Here is a 21,094-nt window from a genome sequence, read left to right as displayed (position 1 = left end):
CAGCACCAACAAGAGACCTCTACCACAGTATAAAGTAGGCCAAGAGTTAAAAATACTGGCCTATAAATATGGAAATAGCTCATTCATGTCACTTGTTAACATCAAGTAGAAGACAATAGTGAAGCAGTAACTTCTGGAGCTGTCAGCAGATTGAAATCACTACTACACAGGCTGATTATGGCTGCACCTTTTCCTTCATCATGCTATGTAGGAGCACTAAACACTCACCTACCCACTAAATACTAAGGCCAAGAACTGATGCTCAACAGGATCTCACGTTTATTATTGAGAAGTGATTAATGGTGAAATAAAGGCATCACCCATTCCTCATTGGCTTAACAAGAAAACTGAAGAAACATTCACTACACAGTTTACAATATTTTTTTTTCTTCCAAAATTAATTTTCCTGTAAACAAACAAGTTTTTACCACTGTTCTCAGCCTTCAAATCAAATCAAGCCAGACTTAATCTGTAATCCATATAATGCACAAGAACAGAACATTTCTTAGGACTCTTCGTATTTCGCTTTTGAGAGAGAGAGAAAAAAATGAACCACCCCCTCAGACATGACCTCGTAGACAAATCCCATTCAAATCTTCTAGGCATTAAAAAAAAAAAACCTCAGAATTCTTCATAAAATTCCTGTTCCAGTCCATGGAAAAAAAACCCAAAAACGTTACTCATTCCACTTTCCATGGTGGATGTCCAAAAGAAAGTCACAACTCGGTGTTCCAAGTGCAAATATCAAAAAAAATCAGGAGGAAGAGGGGTTCAGAAGGCCAGGAAACCAGGTAAGCGGCAGATTTAAAAATTAGAGGAGAAAATAGGGCATATGCCACTTGCGGATTTTAAAATCCGATAACATAGTAAAAAGACAAACAAAAAAGAAACAAAAACCCCAAAGCGTATGGTCTGAAATTACAACCAAAGCCAAAAGAAAGGGGGACAGTTTTCACTTCTACTCTACCTAGAAGGGGTTTTTTGTTTTTGTTTTCCTATGTCTCTTGTGAAATTTCAGTATATTTTTTTTTCAAACTGTACGTTTATAAGAGTTTGTATGGAGTCAATGAAATAAGTCCTAATTCTTTCTGGTGTAGTCTTTCTTCCTTTTGAAAGATATCCGAGATGCACCATCTCTGTTGCAGTCTCTGTGAAAGGGCCCAGCGGTTTATTTGACACGGCCTTGACGTTCCTATAGGAAAGAGAACAGAAGAAAACAGATTTTTAGTGGAAAGCAGTATTGAAATGGATTACAATGCCACAAGATTTAAGAGACAACTTTCCATATTCTTAACCTGCCATGCTAGTAAAATACCTGCTTTTTGCCAATGTTCACACCTAAAACATACAGCCTCTGAAACAAAGTGTGTTACTAAAAAGGTCTATGGAGATTCTCAGTCATACAGGTCATAATTGTCCCAAAGGAGCTTTTTTCAAGAGGCAATTGGACTTTCTGGCTTTTCTTTGAAGACGTTTCACTTCTCATCCAAGAAGCTTCTTCAGAGCTGAAGAGGAGAAGTGAAATGTCTTCAAAGAAAAACCAGGAAGTCCAATTGCCTCTTGAAAATAGCACCTCTGGGTTACTAAAAAAAGCCTTTCATTTATACCTTCTCCCAGCATATTCCAATTCTTTGAAATCTCACGCAAATTAATGTGTTTTGCATACCTAAACCATACACTAATCTTTGCACAGTCATAAGAGTAAAAACTGCTGTACAAACTAGTACATTGCCCCATGATTTTGTTCACAATTACAAATGCCATTTTATAATGTGGAAAAGATAAATAAACGTCTGTTGTATTACTCACTATCTACATTCCAAGTTATAATATACATAGGCAAGTGATAACTTTTTCATCTTTGGGGAAGATACGTTTGTTCAAATCATCACACTGGTAAGATTCCCCCTAAAAGAAGTTATTTCAGGGGAAGAAACTGTTGCTCTAAAAGCAGCCTGTAAATTTATCTGGTTCCTCTGAAATTTCCTTTTCTTACCAAATTACCATATTTTTCAGACTATAAGACGCTCCAAAGTATAAGACGCACCTAGCTTTTGGGGAGGAAAACAAGGGGGAAAAAATCTGCCCCTGCCTCCCAGCAATTTACCTCCTTGCAGCAAATAGCAAACAGCCTGGTCAGCTTCAGCACAGCCTGATTTAGCACAAGCAGCTGACTGGCGGTTGGATCGGCCTCCTGGAATACAACTTATCAGCTGTTCCAGGATGCGGGAATCGCCACTGCCTATCACCGCACATCCCGTTTTCGGCCTCCACGCACCCAATTTTGGTCTCCGGCATCCCATTTTTGACCCGTTACAGGCAGTGGGGATTGCTGTCACCACCACCTAGCCCCATCTGGAACGGGCCAAAAACGGGTCGCACAGAGGCTGAAAATGGGGCGCACAAAGGTTGCGACAGGTGGTGGCGATCCCTGCAGCCTGGAACAGCTGATAGGCGGTATTCCGGGAGTCATTTCATTTCATTTCATTTATTCGAATTTCTATACCGCCCTTCTCCTTTCGGACTCAGGGCGGTGAACAGCCAGATAAAAAACATCTATACAAACATCACAGTTAAAAATAAAGTTAAAATAATTTATAAATTTGGCCCATAATTTAAAACTTGTCAATTAAAATAAATATTAAAATTTTAAAACTAACCCTAAAATCAGGACAGACCGGCTAGCTGAAAAAAATGAGTTTTTAGGGCCCGACGAAAAATCCGGAGGTCGGAGATCACTCGTATCTCTGGGGGTAGATTGTTCCATAGGGTAGGTGCCACCACAGAGAAGGCTCTCCTCCTGGGGGTCGTCAGCCGGCATTGTCTGGCCGACGGCACCCTGAGGAGGCCCTCTCTGTGGGAGCGAACCGGCCGGTGGGAGGCTATTGGTGGCAGAAGGCGGTCCCGTAAGTACCCTGGCCCTAAGCCATGGAGCGCTTTAAAGGTGATCACCAACACCTTGAAGCGCACCCGGAAGTCCACCGGAAGCCAATGCAGCTCGCGCAGGAGAGGAGTCACATGGGAGCACCCCGTCGCTCCCATAATCCCCCGCGCAGCCGCATTCTGCACCAGTTGGAGCCTCCGGGTGCACCCCAAGGGGAGCCCCATGTAGAGAGTCCAATCCAATCGCCAATCAGCTGCTTGTGCTAAATCAGGCTGTGCTGAAGCTGACCAGGCTGTTTGCTGCAAGGAGGTAAATTGCTGGGAAGCAGAGTCCAAAGGATGGGGCCGGCGAGTGGGCGGGGCTTCGGCAACATTCGGTGTATAAGACGCACAGACATTTCCACCCACTTTTTTTTGGGGGGGGGCAGTGCATCACATACACGAAAAATACAGTATATTGGCATCTTATGCAAATTTCTCTCTAGAAATTTTAACTTCATAACTCTTGAGATTCTGTAGGCAGCCTTGGACAAAACAAATTTTAGCCTCTGCCACAGAATGGTACAGGGAAGAATAATTTGTTTGAGAAGTGATGGAACAGAAAACTTTCTAGTACAGTACAAAGGCAGCAACTATAATCATATTATTTGGCGATGTTAACTCTGAAAAAGGCCTTAATCGATACTAGGGGTGTCAAACTCAATTTTATTGAGGGCCGCATCAGGGCTGTGGTTGACCTCAGGGGGGTTGGCAATTGGGTGGGCATGGCCGATTGGGTGGGCGTGACCAGCTTGACGCCACTCCCCAAACTGCTGGCATGTATCCTCTTTGCATTGGGTAGACCGGGCCAAAGCGACGCGGGCTGGCACCTTGCATTTTTCAGGACGGCCCATGGGCCAGATCCAACCACATCATGGGCCGGATCCGGCCCCCGGGCCTTGTGTTTGACACCCCTGATCTATACAATCTACTGCTCCTGTTCATCAGATACTTCTGTTCCATTCTTGCGTATACTGTGGCAAATAACAAAAGGCAGCAAGATCAGCTTCTGTTGACTTATGTCTGAGAGAGGAAGCCATGTAAATGCAGTCTAAAAGATCAAGGCTAGTGACACTTGCTAACAAATACAAGCAAATCTAGTAGCTATTCAAGCATGACCAATCCCTTCTAATTTATTCAGAACACCATGTCAGCTGGTTATCACACACTGGTATCAAGGCTGGGATGAAAGCAATGCAAATACTCTTCTTACATACAGCTGAAAGGACAAAGATAAGATTCAATGTATAGAAGTTTCATTGAACATAGTATCACCTGTTGACAAAGCTTATCTACTGATCTGTTTGGTTGACAGTTTCAGAGAAAGTATTTTAGCATAAAATACTGGAGATGTCCGGGCCCTGTGAACTAAACCCAAGAGGTACAAAGTTGTGTCTTCTCTGCTGTGTTTTACCTGACTTCCAGCTCCTGCCATGCCCCGTCTCGCTCCATGAGTCTTGCTTCTCCACTGCCCCACCCCTGCCCACCTGCCACCCCCCCTCGCTGGCCGAGATCGGCAAGCCAGATTCTGGGAGCTGAATGCAGTCACCACCCAGGAGGAAAAGAACGTCAGAAATGGGCACTCTCACAGCGCCTCCTCTCTCTCTTCTTCTCCCGAGTGGCAGCAATATGTCTGTCTCACCAAATCTGACCTGTTAATCTTGGGTGGCAACAGTTCTGACCTGATCCTCGCCAGCAATGCTGCGGGCAAGAACCAGCCACGCCGATCCCACTTCATGGCTCTGCAGACAGCCCGCACCGACCACTGCTCGGAGCTCCGGTGCCAGTACCCCTCCCCCCCCAGTCCCAGGTCAAGAGAGCTAGGGCTGGCAAGAGTTTTTTTGTGGCTGCCACGAAGAGAAGGGGTGTGTGAGCTAGGATTTGCGGGAGCGACCTCCGTGAAGCCGTTCCGCATGGATGGCAGGTGCGTGTGGGGCATGTTCCCCCTCTTCGCCCCCTCCCACGCCTCACCACCTCTTGCTGTTTGCATGGGAAGTAACGAAAAAGCTGCCACGATTGCTGGAGGCCATGGGCTGAGCAACACTGGCAAAGCAGCTGGTCGTTACTCCACGACCGAAGTTTAGGGATAAGACCCCTGATAATAAGGCCATATTTCAGGGGTCAAAAGAAAATAAGCCCCGGGTCTTATTTTCTTTGAAACACGGTAGAACTTCTGAATGTCTCAAATATATGTTCTTGCCTCTCCCTTATCAAAATAGGGTCTTAAGATCTGTTTAGACTAGGGACGTCCAACCTTGGCAACTTTAAGATCTGTGGACTTCAACTCCCAGAATTCTCCAGCTAGCATAGGGAAGTTGAAGTCCACGGGTCTTAAAGTTGCCAAGGCTAGATCTGGTTTAGATCCTGATCTACCTTTCTTAGGGTCAAGCCAACTCTCTCCTAGATGTTTTCCCCTTTTCTGTCCCCATTCCCCCATTATCCCTCTTTGGTACTGTACATCCTTTTTGACTAAAAGCCTATGGATAGGGATTGCCTTTCATTATTTCATAAATTGCCCTAGGTCTCTTTTAAACAGGGACGACTTTATTTAGAGTATTTATATCCTGTACTTCAATCAGAAAGGTTCCAATGCAGCTTATAAACCAATAAAACTAGAAATTCCAACCAGCAAGTTTAAAGTCTGAAATGACGCAACAGATAAATTAATAAAGGAATACTAAAATGACGTTTCTTAGTACAAGGGTCTTAAGTCTGCCAGAGTTCATAGGAATGGCTATGAGGGAGGAAATAAAATCCAATTTACAAAAATAGATAAGCACTTTACTTGTTGAAGCAGAATTCTTTGAATGCAGTTAAATAAGTTGCTATCAATGCTCTAACTATGTCTTGTTTCTTATTATGTGATGAAGCATTTATTTCACAAGGCATTCTCTGCTTTTCCATGTCTTATTAATATTGTTTGGAGTTTTATGTATTACAGTTTTAAATATCAATTTATTCCAGGTAAGCCATACTGTACTGAAAAGTGTGAAGGAAAAGCCACACAAATAAAATTAATCCTCACAGTAAAGTACTATTTTCTGTTTTTCTTTAAAAAAAGGACAACTTGGAGTAATGCTTGCAATGCTTCCTTGTTCTAATCCAGCCTTTCTCAACTGGGATTTTGTGAGAGATTGTGATTAAAATCAAACCAAATCAAATCAAAGTATTCTAAATTTTGTGCACTGCACAATACTACAAACCATGATACAACTGCCTGCCTGCCACGGTGCTGCTGTTGTGAAACACATTTCAATTTTTATGCAGGGATTCTCTGAGACTTGAAAATTATTGCAAGATTCCTTCAGGGTTAAAAGTTGTTCTATATCTATTCTATTCTATTCTATTCTATTCTGATCCTTGAGGATCACTGAAAGTGGGCACTTCGACCAGTGCAAAATAGGGTTTAATCTTATTCCATACTTTTGTCTAACTAGTAGAGAGGGTGATGGCCATAACATTTTTTTTTTACATAATCTACTTATATTACAATGTTTTATTCCAATTTAAGTTTTTGCATTCTGAAAAGAATTCAACAATACTCCTAGTTCATGTATTGCAGTTCTGGCCACCTGGGGATAAGCTCTTGCTTCTGAGAAATATTTACCAGTCACCACTTAATGCAAGATTACTGGAAAACACACAGAGGAAAAGTAAAATGCCATAAAATACAACACTAGTGACATAACTTTATGCAGCATTGTGAAAGAAAGCACACGGCTTTCCAACTTTTATAATAACCAGAATTTTGACTTACATATGAAATGAGTCAGCATACAGCTTATGGCAAGAAAGGTCAATAATCAGATGAGACATTACCCCAACAATTGATTTTTATACACTAACGTGAAATTTGAGAGGAAGTCTTGTATTTAATACAAAATGTCCCCCCTTATTTTATTCAACCTTGTTTTGATACAAAAGCGTAAATGCAACAACTCGATGGAAGTATTACGTTACCAGGAGAAGCCTGTTCTTGATAGCTATTGTACAAATTCAATTATATAATTTAAATGTGTTACAAATCACAGTACAGTACAGCAGTGGTTCCCAACCTTTCTGGCACCATGGATCGGTTTTGGAAGAAAAACTGTCTTCCTGGGGGAAGGGGTGGTTTCGTGTGCAATCTAGATCAGGAGTGTCAAACTCAATTTCATTGAAGGCCGCATCAGGGTTGTGTTTGACCTCAAGGGGGGCGTGGTCACCTTGACATCACTAGTGCCTGGGGCGCCTATGGAGGCCAGAACCCTCTGCCAGCATAAACAGGCTCCTGAGCTCCGTTTTCACTGGCACAAGCATCGCGGGCCAGTCCTTCGCTGTTTCCAGGGCGGCCCCGCAGGCGAGATCTAAGTACCCCACTGGCCTTGAGTTTGACACCCGATCTAGATCCTGTGCATGCGCAGATGAAAGTTTGCTTGCTTGCTCGCCTGTTTGTGCAGCCCAGTTCCTAACAGGTCACAGACCAGTACTGGACCAGTACTAGTCCACAGCAGGGTTGGGGATCCCTGCAATATAGCATTGTTCTGTTATTTGCAAAAACTTAATCTACATATAAAGTACATCTAAGATTGGGGCATGAAAACTTTTTAGGTTTACAGACTCATATCTACATTCTCTCTCTCCACTTCTGATTATGCACTCATTTTGTCATAAATCCCAGAATGGAACAAACTAAAGCTAAGCAGGGAACTACTGTAAACCAACTGACTGTAAATTACCGTATCTGATGAAACTGCTTCTGTTTCCACAAGACAGGCCTTCATGTTTTCTCCAAAACACCCAATTTCAGATGTACTATAAGCCTGCAATACCATCTAAGGTAGGTAACGTGTCTGTGGAAAATAAGGGAATATCTACCCACTTGTACCAAAGAAAAGTGCCTTCCGCTTTTCCAATGTCTGTATGAACACAATTCAAAGATAATTTAAATATTCTCCCAGGCTTTTGGTGAGAGAGAATTAAACCCTTCATTTTATTGTATCTGGTCTGTTACACTTGTCATCTTTTAGTATTATTTTTTATGTTTTGATTGTAATTTGATTGTTGTGAGCGTCGTGTGTCCCCCCCAACATTGAGTCTGGTGTCATACGACTTGAATTAAAAATTTAAGTTTTCTGCACCATACCTATTTATTTGTTTTCTATTCAAGGTTGACTCAGCCTTCCATCCTTTCGAGGTGGATAAAATGAGGACCCAGATTGTTGGGGGCAAAAGGCTGACTCTGTAAACCACTTAGAGGGCTGTAAAGCACCGTGAAGTAGTATATAAGTCTAAGTGCCATTGCTATGCCCTAGTTTTTTGCCCATTAGACAGTCTAGACAGAATGATATCTAGAAACACACAGAGGCTTCCAGGTGAACACACAGAAATATTTTTTTTCTTGTTAAGAACATTTATATATTGTTCCAATCACATGACTTTTCTATGTACCCTTAGATGCCTACAAGTACATCCCAAAACAAACAAGCTTATTTCAGTCAAAGAACAGCTACAAGTTGAAAGCTCAAAGGCATTTTGCCTCATGGCTCTCCTCATTACTGGTAGTCCTTACAGCAGTTTGGTTAGTGACTGTTCGGAGTTACATGGCACTAAAAAAAAAAAAAGACTTATGATCGTTTTCCATATTTATGATCATTGCAGCATCCCGTGTCCTATGATCAAATTCCATGTGATCAAATTCAGATGCTTGGCAATTGATTCATATTTATGATAGCTGCAGTGTCACAGGGTCATGTGACCACCTTTTGCAAACTTCTGATGAACAAAGTAAACGCGGAGGCCTGATTCATTTAACAACTGTGTTACTCATTTAACAACTGCAGTGATTCACTTAACAAATGGGGCAAGAAAGGTCATAAAATGGGGCAAAACTCAATTAACGTCTCACTTAGCATCAGAATTTTGGACTCAATTGTGGCCGTAAATCGAGGATTACCTGTATCCAATTACTTCAATCTATGTAGTAAAAGCTGTTACTATATAGGCTGTTAAAAATCTTAGCCCTAGTGAATAAGTACAAGTTTCTATTAAAAAATGAAATTAAAATATCATGAAAAAGCTGATGAACACTCTTTTCATGTCAACCATATTAAACTACTCCAAAAGGAAAGGATAAAGGCTTCCTGTTCTTCATTCTTAGCCTGGCAATTATTGTTGACTTCAGTTAATCTGATTTGCATTACCTAAGTGTGTTTTGTCCAGAAAGGCAAATGAAAAGCAGACTGCAATCATCAGGCAAATTCTTAAAGCTCACACATGTGCTTTGTTGATGCAGTTCTGAATATTAGGAAAATATAGGCATTACAGCCCTACATAAAATATTCCATCTATAATTGATGAGTTGGGAATAAATTAGTAGCCATCCTAACACTAGCAGAAGTGCTGGTATACATTAGATTAGACAATTTATTTTTGCTATTAAGCAACATAAAATATTTTATACAGAAGTGTTTATAATACTGTAATGCAAATAGAAAAATTACTTTAATTAGAAGTTGGAGAATATGTAGCATATACTGGAATAAAATTATTCAATCGGTGTTTTCATTTTAAGGCTGCAGTTCTGGGCTCTAACATCTTATCAATAAGATGCTACAGTTTCAGGATATTGTTATACATCCAGAGAAAATTGGAAATACAGTTTCTGCAGTATCACAATGTTACAATTTATACAGGAAGAGTTACACAGTAATAAGTAATTATCAAATCAATAATACAGTGTAACCCTTTTTAAAAAAGATGTACTAGTAATTGAATTGAAAAACTGAAGCTTCAAATATATCCTCTCTTAACATTATTCTGCAAACGGTGAGAACAATCAGTCTTATTGAAGTCTTAGAAACAGCATCTTATAAGCATGAATATAGAAATAGCATGAAGACTTTCCCTAAGATAGAAAAAGAATTGTATGATGCAGAAACTGGTTCTTGATAAACATTGCTACAGAACAGAGACATTAATAAAAGCTTCTGTCCAGCAAATCTGAAAGCCAACTCCTACTAGGCTTGGATTTTTATGGGTATGTGACATCCAAAACTGGCATGCTGAAGATTGAATACAAATCCTGTCATTTTAAGGTACCGTGAGAAACAATTCATTCTACAAGGGAGTGCTGAAGCAGCTATGTTGGCTTAGTCACATTGTTTAGAAAAAGCCATAGGATACAAACACTTTGTTTTTAAGGATTCTCAATTCCAATTAGAAAGAGCAGCTCCTGGACCTTTTCAGTTTTAACCTTTAAATATCAAATCATTTAATTAAATACTTTTAAGATTAAAAAATACTTTGGGGGGGGGGAGGGAACTGCCTTTACATTAGTGTTGACTTCCAGAAAGGTCCCTGCAATTCTCTTGGCAAGATTTTTGAAGTGGTTTGCCAATGTCTCCTTCTTAGGGCTAAGAATGGGAGACTGGCTCAAGATCACCTGTCTGGCTTTGTGCCTAAGGTAGGACTAGAATTCACTGTCTCCTGCCTGGTTGCTCACCTGGTGCCTTATTATTTATTTATTTATTTATTTATTTATTTAATTTTTAAACCGCCCTTCTCCCAAAGGACTCAGGGCAGTGAACAGCCATATTAAAATAACATATACCCACAAAATTTAAAAACAGTTTACAATATATTAAAAATTTGGCCCTTATATTAAAAACTACAAACACCCAATTAAAATTCATTTTCTAAGCCAGCCTAGCCTGTTGGAACAAAAGAGTCTTAAGGGCACGGCGAAAGGTACGTAGGTCGGGCCTTCACTACTAAAAGAAACTCGCTGCCTATTAAAAATAAAGGTAATCAAATACATCCAAGTAATATATTTCTGCTGGCCTACTATTTTTCATGACTGTATTTTCTTTATTACTTTGAATCTCTATGATGAATTTTAACATTAATTTTGCTTTTTTTCCCCAGATGCTTTGTTGACATGGTTAGCCTAAAAATACTATACCTGTAGGTTTTCACATTTCTGAGTCCTACAAATTATAATTTTTCATTTAGAGACAATGATTATCTACATTAATCTTTCCCACAGCCACCCTGTAACTACGATGCGACAGCGTAAATCCTAACCATGTAAGAAAACATATATTTCAGCATAAATATCAAGAGCAGCAAAAAAGGAGCATACCTATGATTTTTCAAAACATACTGTCATACTAGATAAATCAGTATCTAAGTCAATGGCTTAGATACTAAGAACTACACAGCTCATTCCAAATGATCAAGATACAAGGTTTTATTGTACAACAGTCTCGTGTTAAAGGACATATTTTGTTTTTAAAAAAGAAAAAACACCCCTTTTAAGTAAGTTAGGAGGGCCACTAATAACTAGAGCAGTGGTTCTCAACCTTTTCTTCACCACGGACATCCTTTAAATACCTTTTGTGGCCACAGACCAAGACTTAACTCAAAATTTAAATCCTAATATTTCTTCAAGCCTTTGTGCCCCACCCCTTGTGACAACACTGCGGCCCCCCCAGGGATGAGAACCACTGAATTAGAATATACATTTAGCAGTTTTTAAGGTACTTCGGTGGTATACTGATTATCAATTCCTCATCAGTTAGCGCCTCAAGGAAAAACAAAACAAAACTGCAGAATACAAAGCTGATCTTATTCCTTGAGTTAAAAAACTGTGACACCATAAATAAGAGGAATCATGCCAAAGATATTGATTGAAAAGCATTTCCACCCATAATTCAGTTTACTTAATTCAGTTCACAAACAAAACCATAAGCACTATTATCCAGAGCATCTCCTGGAGAATGGGAAAAAGTCTACTCGCTGCCACTACATGCTTAAATGTCATGCTCTTCTATACTACACAAATTTTGTACACTAACCACAATTTGGCTAGAGCAGATTCTAGTTTAAATACCATTGCCACAAGTTATATACTTAATGATAACCTCTGCAAATCTACTTGGGTATTGATCTTACTTGATCTTATACAGTAACATCCAGCCTCCCCTTTATTTCTCTTCCCTGGCTGCTCAACCAGTTACCTTTTTCACATTTTCCTCCTCTTCCTGGCGTTTCTCATAGTGTGAGAAGTCATCAAAGATGGAAGTGGTGTGCTTGTAGGTAGCAATGATTTTCAGCACCTGTTTGGCCTTTTCCAGAGGCACCTCCTGAGTGTCCCTGGAGTTGGTCACTGGTTTATTCTCATTGTTCTCTAGGCGAATGTGCCGCAGTTGGCTGTTGGGAACGTCCTTCACAAAAATCCACCTGACATCAAATCGCCCCTTCCATTTGTCCTGGGACCACACGCCAGCGCACGTATTGTAGTCCACAGCAGATTTCATTTCTGCCACTCCACAGAAATGACCACTGCCGTTGACACTGAACAGTAAGTAAACGGGACCTTTTCCATTCATGGAACGATAAGCAGCATCCAGTCTCTTATTACCATGCTCTGTACTGCACCAGATGTTATATTTAATGGAACGATGGATATCGTCTTCAGAATAACTCTTGATAATGAAGACCCTCCCATGTTTTGGGTTCCAGTCAAAATCCTTTGGGTTATAGTTGTTGATAGATCTCAACTTCTCCAAGACAGGGTGGGGCTCCAAAGGTGCAGACCCAGAGGTGGTTTGAGACTGTCCTACTGCATTGCCATCAACTCCATTTTGGCCAAATCCATTTCCACGGTTACGAGGTGCGACCCAACGGGCAGGCTGAGCTGCCTGCTGCTGAACTGGCAACTGAGTTGGCTGAGGTGGTGCAGGTGGCAGAGGTTGTGGCTGTTGTCCTGCTGAAGGCTGCATTGCTGGTGGACTATTATTCATCTGTTGACCCATTGGTTGGGGAGATATTTGGGTTGGTGGCTGACCAATATTCTGAACTAAAACCTGGGAAGGGTTTTTTGCCACTGGTCCTTTATTATCCCAAGTTCCAATGTCCATATTGTGTTTAATGGGGGGCGGTGGAAGACTTGAGCCTGCAATCCCATTCTTAGTCTTCAGCTTGGGCTGTTGTTTTGCAGGTTTGCTTGCAATATCAGCCCAGGATGTTGGTTTGGGAGGAGCAATAGTAGCTGGGGGCAAGCTATTAGAAGTTCCAATATTACTGGCAATAGACCCACTGCCAACGGCAGAGCCAACAACTTTTGGGACATTGCTTGCTACATCAGTGCTGCCTAGTTTCAAGGCTGCCATTCCTTGGTCTATGGTGTTCATGCCAGGTGCCTTATTCAAGGTGTCATTAGCAAATGCTGACTGTCCATCGATCATAGCTCCACCCAATGAACTTGGTGCATAAGCATAGTTGCTACTGTATCCTGAACTTTGAGTTGATTGCCCCTGAGAACTGTTATTACCCCAAGCAGAGAAGTCAATTCCACTTGGAAAAAAGTTAAAGCCATGCTGTCCCAGAAATGGTGTGCTGCCAAGGGCCCCTGGCTGTCCAAACATGGCATCTGGGAGAAAATGAGGCTCTCCATTGCTTAGCTGTCCATAAGAAGTCAAATAGGGCATAGGTGGATCACCCCCAGTAGACCAAGCAGCTTCACCCAAGGAGTAGGAAAATCCAATGGATGGGCTGTAGTAATTCGGCATGTAGGAGTCTGACATTGCAGTATATGCGTTGTTCTGGAAGAAAAAAACAAGAACTAAAGAGTTAGACTGAACAATACATATAATAGCATGAAAACTAGATCAAATCCATGTGTAGATCATTCTTTCCACATTATCCTTTCAAGCTGAAATTATTCTTTATAACGCGGAAAAGCAAGATACTGATTTCAGAGCATCAGAGAAAATGAAGCCATCCTATATCTTATCCAAACCTCAAAAAGAAATTCAATCTTGCTACAAAACACCATCTAATGTGTTTGGGGGTTGTACTTTTTAATCTATGTAGCACTTTACTGAAATATAGGTGGAGGATGAAACACATAGGAAGATCAATTACAAGTAATGCTAGCTTGCTTCCTTTTCAAAAAACAGCTATTGAAATTTAAATTATTTGCAAGTGGACCAAAATAATTTAAATAGTTTAAATGGTTTATAGAGAAAGGAATTCCACACATTTCCTTAAAATAACAATAGTAATGTAAATTAAAACATCACCTAATGAAATCTTGGACTATGCTTTACAAACCAATGAGCACACCAAAAGAAGATATAGAAAGAATTGTTCACCTATCATATTTCAATACCAAATTTCTTAGCAATAAAATTTTATTCCTTCTCAACCAAACCATTGAAAATATCTCATGTGTGTTTTGAATGGAATTAATTGGCACCAAAGGGAAGACACTCACTAACTATAGGAAGCTATCATTTCATTCTGCAATTCAACTACTAAAACCTTTAAATTTCTCATGTTAGCTCAGAATTCAAAATACAAAAAAAAATAAAATAAAAAATCAGTGGCAAGTCTTCAGTATCAACAGCTTCAGATAACAGTATAAGGAAATCTTCTGTTTACAGTATTCAAGTGTAGGTATAAATAGCATTATATTGTAAATAAATATAAGACTTAAGCACTAGAAACAAACCAAACGAATGTAGAGTTAGGATCATATTGATTTCTTCATCTTGAGATGCTTAAAGGAATTATACTCTCCTTTAAGGGAACATTTCGATCTAATTTAACAAAGTCTACAGTAGTGGCCAAAATTGTGGAAACCTTTTGGGAAAAGTGTATTTTCTAAAACTAGCTAACACCACCACTTTTTGGGGGAGTAGTACCATAAAATTATATATCAATGGAAAGATAATTTAATCAAGAATGTAATGCAATAACTTTTAGGAAGGATTTGCTATTAGAATAGCAGTTACACTATAAAGGAGAAAAGTGAAACAAATAAAAAAAACAAGATATACAAAAATCATCACACTAGAAAAAACGAAAAAGTATCAGATCAGTTAATATTTAGTTGGGTAACCTTTAGCATGAATTACGGCCTTACAATGTCTTCCCATGTAGTGAACCAAGCCTTTTAGTTCTGCAGCTGTTATCATGTGAAACCAAGATTGAATGATGGCTTCTATTAACTGGGTTTATTGCTGGGTGGCTTCTGACTAACAAGTTTCTTTAGCCGGCTCCATAGATTTTCAATTGGGTTACGGTCTGGGCTATTCCCAGGCCATTCCAGCAGTGGAATATGATTATCTTGAAACTCCAAAAGTCAAGTGGTGTTATTAGCCATCAAGTCTCAAAAATACACTTTTCCCAAAAGGTTTCCACAATTTTGGCCACTACTGTACGCTGATCAGCAACTGCCTAACAATTGCTCTAAAATATGCCTAGGAGTAACAACGCTGAGATTTGACCCACCTTCATTCAACCGAATATTTAACAATGATAACAGCAACAGAGAAATATAATTCCATAATTATATTTGCTACATGACCATTAATTGAACCCCAAACATCAGATGGCTGAACATAACTCATGTTTAATGTTAGGCTAAGGTTTTAATTTGTTAACATTTACAAATAACTCTGCATCTGAAGTGCACTTTAAAAACAAAATAATTTCCTAAAGGTCCAATTGCTTTAATAACATAAAGAGATTAAACAAGTCTATCAGATTTTTAAAGGTGTGATTAAACAGAGGGGTGAGACTGAGTATGGTACTGTACTCACACAAAAAATGTTCTAAATATTCACTGAAATTTCTTGGAAATGGATTTTGTCATTAGCTGCACAGATTAAGGATATATCCTGTTGCAGCAAGTGTATGATAAGCAACATGTCTACAACATCCCCCTGCTCACCATTTAAAGGACTTCTTAGAATGACTCAGTGTCTCATAAAGCTTTCTGATGATTGAATGACAAAGCTCAAATGCATGAGTATTTTATCAAAATTAGATTAGCATTGCAGAATATTCTTGCCTATTACTTAACCGATATTCCAATTTACAACAGGAAATTAAAAGGTTAATAAGGTTGCATCCTTTCCTAATAACAACAACTTGCAGAGATAGTGCTCTGCTGTCACTGCTAGGAACAAACTATGATGAAACAGCAACAAAATAACTTACAAATTAATTGTTAGTCAACATGTACATGTATCTAGTTCCGTGTGTGTGTGTGTGTGTGTGTGTGTGTGTGTGTGTGTGTGTGTGTGTGTGTGGTGTGTGTGTGTGTTTTGTATGTGTGTACATACAATGACTAAATCAAGCTACCTTAGGACCTATCCTTTAAATAGAGCTTATTCTATGTAAACTTAAACTTGGGCAGGTTTGTATTTACAGGTCTGTTCTTGTTTTTTAGGTATTTGGAAGGAGGGAAGTCATTCCCATCAACAACAAGGATATAATTACAAGAGAACAATTGCAAGTTCAACTCATGTGCACATTTTTATAATTGACAAATAGCCAAGAAACTGGGCAATGAAAATATTTGTGCCCTGAAACAGAAATGACAATGTACTACAATTTACTGGATCTTGGAAGAGTTCAGAAATAACTAATCATAAATTATGCAGCTTCCAGAATTAATAAGTTACACAGCAATCCACTGTGTGGGAATTTCTAAAAAAAGGTCAATTAGTTCCCTACCCTGACACTTCTTGGTAACTTTCCATATCACATTTATGGATCCATTCCTCATAGAAGGCCTATTCATTGAAGATTAAGTGAAAACCCACATTAGATGCCTTAAGTATGTTCACAATACTATATTTTTTTTCACAGTGTAGATCCTGTTGTCAACTTAGCTGATACTTGGAGAAAGTAGAACAGAAATGATCAGCAGTGGACAGAAACTAGTTATAGTCAGCTATATAAATCATAGTTCACCACAGCTCAATGGCCCCCAACCTTTTGGGTACCAGGGGCTGGTTCTGAAAGAGGTTTTTTTCCCCAGATCGGTGCCGGTCCACATACCAGAGGTTGGGGACCCCTGCCCTAGTTATCTCTTAAACTGAAACTTTAAGTTTTCTGTGAAATTCCCAGATCAAAAGATTGCTACTATTTCTCAGTTTAAAGTTGATACTGATCCTTTGTGATTGTGTAACTTGAAAATTCATCTACAATTTTGTAGTTTACCTTCCTTTCAAGACCTGTCAGAAACCGTACAAAGATATTACAGTATATGCTTAGGTGCAGACCAAAGAACACTTTATAGCAGCATTCTGTTGCCTTCCAGCTATATTCAAACTACAAATCCAATTCTCCAATTCTTGGCTGTGAGCAATTATTGCTGTGCAATATTAGCATGTGACAATGTCACTGGGTACTAGAATCCAGCATCATGCAAAAGACGCTCTTCCAAATGATGAAATTCTTCCCGGCCCCCAAATCCCAGCAAAAATTTGCACATAGGAAAATATCTGTGACTTTTAGTAAACAAAGGAAATGAATTTAGAGCTTACCAACTAGAAGACTGAATCTAACTATACATCGAAATGCTTCTCAACATTTAAGCTGCTAAAAGGCTGTTTAGAACAATGACAGGTAGATAAAAAGGACATTTATTTTGATTAAGTCTTGACTACTGAAGACAAAGGTATTTCCATAAAATTTTCTTGGCAACCACATAGGAAAAAAATGTCATTATGATTTTGGGGGATATTTTTTCTACTTCCCAGTTTAGTTTACAGGTTATATTTCCTAGCTCTTCTACTTGAACACTATCAAGACTCATCCCTATTTAGCTTTTGGGAATCAGCCAAGACCAGCCATGTAAGAGGACACATTCTACATATAGTTTACCAGCTCTCAACTTCTGTGAAAAGTTAGGCCTTACTCAATGTATGGTCTCAATAGAAGTGGGTTAAGATCCAAAAGCTAATTAAGGTAAAGTACTTAATTTCAATCATAATCCACAATTCATTTCTATAAATTAACAGTGTTTATTGCATTACAAGGTAAACTATGAGCTGCCTAGAGATCCCTTTAGAAGAGATGGGCACCATACAAGTTTAATAAATAAATAAACATACGTGGAATAGAGTTGGTCAGCTTATTTTAAATATACTTACTCAGAAATTCAGACAATTCTGTAGAAAATTATTCCTTAATGTATTAAAGTCAGTCCCACTGAAGAGGCTTAAAAGATTTATAGTGTAAGACACTGCTATAAGCGGCTAGCAAGCATTAACAGCTAATTAGTGAATGAGCTGAGTATAAGTGATCAAAGCAGAGAAATAAGCTGAATTCTAGATGGCATGAGAAAAAGGGATTGAATAAAAGCAAAGAGCATCATGAAACAAATAAGTACATTTTCTAGCACTCACCGGTCTGGCCTGAGGACTCAAGTAAGGTTCAATATCATCATCATTTAAGCTGTCTTTCTGATGCACTGATCCATTTTGCACTAAAAACAAAGGTTTTAACAAAGTTACTCAATTCTGATATTACTGTTCAATAATTTAAGACATATGGAATTGAAGAACCTTTTGTCAGAAACTGAATATGTTTTAAGATTAATTATTAGTGCTCAAGGATAAGAGAATACATTCACTTCTCATAGTATCCATCTGTTTCATTAGGGATTAGTGGTAGGTAGGGAGGTTAAATTAAGTCCTGCAAATATATAGTCTTTGTAAATAGTTCCAATGTATTTTACTAAAAACTACAGTAAACCTGGGAATTGGGTGGAGTATAAATTTCATAAGTAAAATCATCATGTAATGCGACTACCCCCCATGAGGATCTGAGACTTGAAGGGAAGCTTTAGCTGACTACCATATGCAGTTGGGGGGGATAGAACCTATCATCCAATATACAGTGGGCTGCCATGCAGAAGGCAATTTCAACACCTTTCTGCTGCACCAAGAGTCAGGATTATCACTAATTGGGTGGACATGACAGAAAAATCAATCAACCATGTTCATGTTAGACATAGCTTAAGTATGAGCATAACATACTATACTATCAAAAACCAGATTATAGTTTAAGTATGACCTGAAAATTCTTCTATTTATGGCACAGAAGCTTCCTAAGAATAAGAGGTTTGGTTTTTTTTTTCCAACAACAGAGCAATATTCCTAAGAGGAACTTATTTTTGTTGCTAAGTTATGTCTTTTAATAAATTTGTTAGTTAAAAAAAAAAGTGCTACCAGATTCGTCACTTTTCCCCCCCAAGAATAGTATTACTGCAGATGCAGCCCTAGACAAAGGGTCAGACTGAATGACCTCCAAGTTCCCTTCCTTTGTTTGGATTTTAAACTTTTTAATTCCTAATAGAGCTTACAAGCACTTCCCTTTCCGACAATCTACTGTCACATTCACAGGCATTTCAAGAAAAAGAAAAAGCAAGCCTGCATGACTTTCAAGGAGTTTTAATTTTGCCTCTGGAAGCCATAAATTGGGCCCTTGAGGCAGCTGACTATGCGCACTACTCTCACTTCAGCCTTCAAAGGCTACATTTAAAGCTATGCCTACTCATTAAAACAAGGAAGGAAAGTTAACTAATCTTATCTTTCATATTTACTTTTTTTTTTATCTATTGATATCTGATCAGGCCATTCTCTTCCCTCCCCCTCCCTTTTTGGGTTGAATGCTGCAGATCCAGCTACCTAGGTGCAATAATTTTTTTAAAAGAAAAACGTGAGTTTTTTTTTTTTTTTAAATCAAAAGCCAGTTGTTGCTTTTAAAAAAGTCTGCCTGGAAGCGGCCCTCCCCTTTTCGTGGGGCGCTTTTCACACCAAACCATTCCTTACCACCCTTCTGCCAATAACGGGTGGGTGGCCGAATTGGGAGAGAATATATAAAGAGGAAGAGAGAGAGAGAAGGTGGGGGAAAGAAATTCATCTCCCAGAATCCAGCCACCGAACCGTTTTTGTTTTTTAATAATGAATTGTTTTCACCCGGGGCTTTTTAATTCTGACTCAACTTTTTATTTTTTTATTTTTACAGTAATCTAACAATCCTCTCCCTTTACCCAGCCCGATAAAAGGACCTTATTCACGGGCTGCTTTGCCTTTTACGGAGGAGACGTTTTTTTAAAAAAAAAAAAAACTTATCCTGGCCCGTTTTCAGAGTCGCAACCTTCTCTGCAGGGTAGTGCAAGAGGCTGGAAGCCTCCGATCCCACATCTTTTGCCGGGGGGGGGTTTCCCCGCTTTTTTTAGGGTTAAAACTCCCCCCCCACACACACACACACTCCGGCTTCCTTCCTCCCCTTAAGAGAGGCGAGGGAGCCGGCCTCACGCTTGGCAGAGACAAGGGACCCCGCCATAAGCTGAAACTCGAAGTCGCCCTCCTCCTCCTCCCCCCTTCTCCCCAGGCCCCCTCAGAAACCGCCTCCCCCCCCCCCACTCCCCACCGCGGCTGCGGGTTCCTCACCTTTGGTGCCTTGTCCCTTCGGTCTCTGGAGCGGAGACGACGCGGCGGCCAGAGCGAGGCAGGCAGGCAAGAAAAAGAAAGAAAGAAAGGGGAAGAGGGAGAAAAGCCATAAGTCATGCGGCGGCAAAGAACAGGCCCGGCCGGGCAAAGGAGGGAGGGGAGAAAAGAAGCCGAGCCCCAACCTAGGCCGAGCTCCGACCTGCCGGCGGGAGACGGAGAGGAGGAAGGCCGGGCCCGGCGGGGGTTCCTTCGCCGAGGGGAGGGACGCGAGGGAAGTGGAGGCGCGAGCCCTTCTCCGTCCGTTTGGCCGCCCACCCCCCCCTTTTCCCCGGCCTAGGCCTGAAGCCGGGGCCTTTCCCAGCGTGGCGCCCCTCACGCCTGGGGCGCCGCTCTCTCTCTTTCTCTCTCTCACCGCCGGGCCTCCCTTCCGCGGCTTACCTGCTCCAAGAGGCTGCTGGCCGACATGGCTCTCCGTTCAGCGGCGGGGTTCCGAGGCGAGCTGCGCGGCGAGGCGAGGCGAGGGGCGGGGGGTGGCGGCAACCGCGGCGGCTTTGTCCGGGGAAGGAGAAGGAGGAGGAGCAGCAGCAGCAGCAGACACACCGCGCGGATCGCTCTCGGCTTCCTGGCAGACTCTGACTGGCTCGCCCCGCCCCGCGGCTCCGCCCGCCCGCTCGCCTCGCGCTGCGTCGGCGCTCTAGCCGCTCGACGGCTGCCCACAGCCCGCGCTCTATGGTACTCGCCCGCCCGCCAGCCAGATCGCGCGCGCGATCAGCCGAGGAGGGAGGGGGGCGAATGGGGGGGGCTCGGCTCGGCTCGGCTCGGCTCACCAAGCGACGGTCACGCGTCCGAAAGCCGAGGCGAGAGGCGCGCGCGCTCTAAGGGAGCAGGCGCGAACCAGGCGGAAAAATGGGGGGGGGGGGGAGAGGAAGGAA

At 40.9% G+C, this 21,094-nt stretch overlaps 1 protein-coding gene across 1 annotated transcript; it reads right to left on the bottom strand.

Annotated features, from left to right (window-relative positions):
• Positions 1-256: 256 nt before the first annotated feature.
• Positions 257-20,787, bottom strand: YTHDF2 (YTH N6-methyladenosine RNA binding protein F2). Its single transcript, XM_070949711.1, has 5 exons — positions 20,601-20,787; positions 20,163-20,187; positions 18,111-18,190; positions 11,922-13,508; positions 257-1,192 (listed from the first exon to the last, which is right to left on the bottom strand). Exons 1-5 carry the CDS (start codon positions 20,625-20,627, stop codon positions 1,169-1,171), a joined length of 1,743 nt encoding a protein of 580 aa, XP_070805812.1. The 5' UTR covers positions 20,628-20,787; the 3' UTR covers positions 257-1,168.
• Between the last annotated feature and the right edge of the window lie 307 nt (positions 20,788-21,094).

Source organism: Pituophis catenifer, unplaced genomic scaffold, assembly GCF_029215685.1.
Source record: "Pituophis catenifer annectens isolate HBS135680 unplaced genomic scaffold, rPitCat1.0.hap2 SCAF_9, whole genome shotgun sequence".
Taxonomy (NCBI): Eukaryota; Metazoa; Chordata; class Lepidosauria; order Squamata; family Colubridae; genus Pituophis; species Pituophis catenifer.
This window is presented reverse-complemented; position numbering and strand designations above follow the sequence as displayed.